Raw genomic sequence first — 3,915 nt, 5'->3', positions numbered from 1 at the left:
ACTTGATTTATTTCAGTTGCTTGAAGAGAATATTATGACATTTGTGAAGAACGAGCTCAAGATGTTCAAGAGGATTCTTAGTCCAGAACTCCCAGAAGGCTTTGAGAGTCAGAAGCAGGATAAGGAAGTGGTGGATGCTGAAGATGAGAAGCAGGAGAGCAGTGCCAGAGAGGGGGCTCTGAAGATCACACTGCACGTCCTGAGGAAAATGAACCAGAAGGAGCTTGCTGACACACTGGAGAAAAGTAAGAGCTGTCTGCCTCATGTTGAATGCTGTTTTAGAACATTTAAAAGCTGTAGCTAAAGTACAGCTAAAGTAGCTGTGTAACTAAATGATATTGTAGCAGCCTTAACACAACACCTAGTGACCTCATCAAGTAGCAGCAGGGATGTGTTGTATTGATTAATTTAGACAGAGAGAGAGACAACATTAATAATACTTATATTAATAATAAGTATAATAAACAATATAATACTTTTATTTAAAATTTTATAACAGTCCTACAATACTGTAGGCATTAAAACAGATGTAATATTATTTCTTCATTCAGATGAGCTTGCTGTGATTTGCCAACGTGAACTCAAATCTAATCTAAAGAAGAAGTTTCAATGTGTATTTGAGGGGATCGCTAAACAAGGAAACCCAACACTTCTCAATAAGATCTACACAGAGCTCTACATCACAGAGGGTGGAACAGGAGAGGTCAATAATGAACATGAGCTGAGACAGATTGAGACAACAACCAGGAAACAAGCAAGACCAGAGACTGCAATCAAATGTAACGACATCTTTAAACCCTTAACTGGACAAGACAAACTCATCAGAACTGTGCTAACAAAGGGAGTCGCTGGCATTGGAAAAACAGTCTCTGTGCAGAAGTTCATTCTGGACTGGGCTGAAGGAAAAGCAAATCAGGATGTCCAATTTGTATTTTCATTCCCTTTTCGGGAGCTGAATTTGATGAAAATGGAAAAACACACTTTGATTGAACTTCTCAATCACTTCTCAATGGAAACCAAAGAATCAAGAATCTCCAACTACGACAAGTACAATGTTCTGTTCATCTTTGATGGTCTGGATGAGTGCCGACTGCCCCTAGACTTCCAGAAGAACAAGATCTGTTGTGACGTCACAGAGTCAACATCAGTGGATGTTCTGCTGACAAATCTCATCAAGGGAAATCTGCTTCCCTCTGCTCTCCTCTGGATAACTACCCGACCTGCAGCAGCCAATAAGATCCCTTCAGGGTGTGTTGACCAGGTGACAGAGGTACGAGGGTTCAATGACCCACAGAAGGAGGAGTACTTCAAGAAGAGGTTCAGTGATGAGGACCTGGCCAGCAGAATCATCTCACACATAAAGACATCAAGGAGCCTCCACATCATGTGCCACATTCCAGTCTTCTGTTGGATTTCTGCAACAGTCCTTGAACACATGTTGACTACAGACAAGAGAGAAGAGATGCCCAAGACTCTGACTGAGATGTACTCACACCTTGTGGTGTTTCATACCAAACAGAAGAATGAAAAGTATCTTGGGAAAGAAGAGACAGGTACACACTGGAATGAAGAGATCATTCTGTCACTGGGAAAACTGGCTTTTCAACAGCTTATGAATGGCAATCTGATTTTCTATGAAGAAGACCTGAAAGAGGCTGGCATTGATGTCAATGAAGCCTCAGTGTACTCAGGATTGTGCACACAGCTCTTTAAAGAGGAATGTGGGCTGTACCAGGACAAGGTGTACTGCTTCGTGCATCTGAGCATTCAGGAGTTTCTGGCTGCTGTATATGTGTTCCTCTCATTCATCAACAACAATGAGAATCTAATGGCCAAACCGCAAGTTACTGAAGTTACTGTCTACAAGAGTGCTGTGGATAAAGCCTTACAAAGTGAGACAGGAAACCTGGACCTGTTCCTCCGCTTCCTTCTGGGCCTCTCACTGGAGTCCAATCAGAAGTACTTACGGGGTCTACTGACAAAGACAAGAAGCAGCTCACAGAGCCATGAAGAAACAGTCAAGTACATCAAGGAGAAGATCAGGAAGAATCCCTCTCCAGAGAGGTGCATCAATCTGTTCCACTGTCTGAATGAACTGAATGACCATTCTCTAGTGGAGGAGATCCAAAGCTACCTGAGATCAGGAAGGCTCTCAGAAGAAGAACTGTCACCTGCACAGTGGTCAGCTCTGGTCTTTGTGTTGCTGACTTCAGAAAAGGAGCTGGATGAATTTGACCCGAAGAAATACTCCAGATCAGAGAAAGGTCTTCTGAGGCTGCTGCCAGTGGTCAAAGCCTCCAGAGCTGCTCTGTGAGTACATAAAATGACATTTAAGTACTAATCATCAGGAAGAAATATTCAGTTTAGAGAAATATATGTATTATAATATGTATATATTCTATATAATGTATAATATTAAATTGAAAAACTTACTGAATCAGTGCATTGGTGTTCACATTAGTATAACAATATGACCATGCAATTCTAGGAGACAGAAGATTAATATATATGTTGTTTAAGAGAATAAACCAAATGCATCTGCCATTGTCATTCTACACTACTGCTGTTAAATTAACAGTGTGTTTGTGAAATCATGATGATGTCTTTGCAGGCTGTCATTCTGTGGACTCACAGAGAAAGGCTGTGCTTCTCTGGTCTCAGCTCTGAGGTCAAACCCCTCACACCTGAGAGAGCTGGATCTGAGTAACAATGACCTGAAGGATTCAGGATTGAAGCTGCTCTCTGCTGTCCTGGAGAATCCCCACTGTAAACTGGAGACTCTGAGGTCAGTATTCCTGTAGTTGGTCAACAAGTGATAACTGTTCACCAGATCCACATGTGTTTACCAGACACACATAGTCCACACCATATGTGTTTGGACAGTGAAGCTTACAGTTTTACATTTGGCGTTATGCTCCAGCATTTTGGATTTGAGATATAATGTTTCATATCAGGCAACAGTATATAATGTCACCTTTTATTTGAAGGTAATGGTGAGAGGTTAGCATATTTTGTTGTAGCCTCTGTAACTTTCTCACTCATTATTATTCATGATTCATTCATGATCCTTCTCAATCATGGCATCATCAGGATTACTTTAGTAGTGTTTAGAAACATGTTATCTACTCACTTAGAAAGAAAATGACTCAACACCAACGAATAGCAGTGTGGTTTTAATATGATTTGACTCTTTGCAGGCTGTCAGGCTGTCTAGTCACAGAGGAAGGCTGTGCTTCTCTGGTCTCAGCTCTGAAGTCAAACCCCTCACACCTGAGAGAGCTGGATCTGAGTAACAATGACCTGAAGGATTCAGGAGTGAAGCTGCTCTCTGCTGGACTGGGGAATCCCCACTGTAAACTGGAGACTCTGAGGTCAGTATTCCTGTAGTTGATCAACAAGTGATAACTGTTCACCAGATCCACATGTGTTTACCAGGCACACATAGTGCACACCATATGTGTTTGGACAGTGAAGCTTACAGTTTTAAATTTGGTGCTATGCTCCAGCATTTTGGATTTGAGATGGAATGTTTCATATTAGGTGACAGTATATAATGTCACCTTTTATTTGAGGGTATTCATACATATCTGTGTTACTGTTTAGAAATGAAAGGACTTTATGTATCTAGTTCTCCCATTTGAAAAAGTCGTAATAATTTGGACATATTCACTTATATTGTATTGAAGTAGTCATACGTTTAGTATTTGGTCCCATATTCCTTACCCACAGTGATTACATCAAGCTTGTGATTCTACAAACTTGTTGAACACATTTGCAGTTTGTCTTGGTTGTGTTTTGGATGATGTTTTTCCCAATAGACACTGAATTGTGAATAATGTCCTGTCATTTTGGAGTCACTTCACTTGTATTGTCAGTAAGAATAGAAGATGTTTCTGAACACTTCTACATTCATGT

The 3,915-nt window shown here is 40.7% G+C and overlaps 1 protein-coding gene across 1 annotated transcript; it reads left to right on the top strand.

The window, feature by feature from the left end:
• Positions 1–574: 574 nt before the first annotated feature.
• Positions 575–3,387, top strand: LOC311121726 (NLR family CARD domain-containing protein 3-like; the record flags this gene model as incomplete). Its single annotated transcript, XM_084196182.1, has 3 exons — positions 575–2,310; positions 2,612–2,785; positions 3,198–3,387. Coding segments are annotated over 3 exons (2,100 nt in total), but the record flags the coding sequence as incomplete, so codon positions are not given.
• Positions 3,388–3,915: the final 528 nt, after the last annotated feature.

Source organism: Coregonus lavaretus (assembly GCF_964263955.1).
Source record: "Coregonus lavaretus genome assembly, contig: HAP1_SCAFFOLD_1781, whole genome shotgun sequence".
Classification (NCBI taxonomy): domain Eukaryota; kingdom Metazoa; phylum Chordata; class Actinopteri; order Salmoniformes; family Salmonidae; genus Coregonus; species Coregonus lavaretus.
The sequence above is the reverse complement of the archived record's forward strand: the minus strand, read 5'-3'. Positions and strand labels throughout refer to the sequence as shown.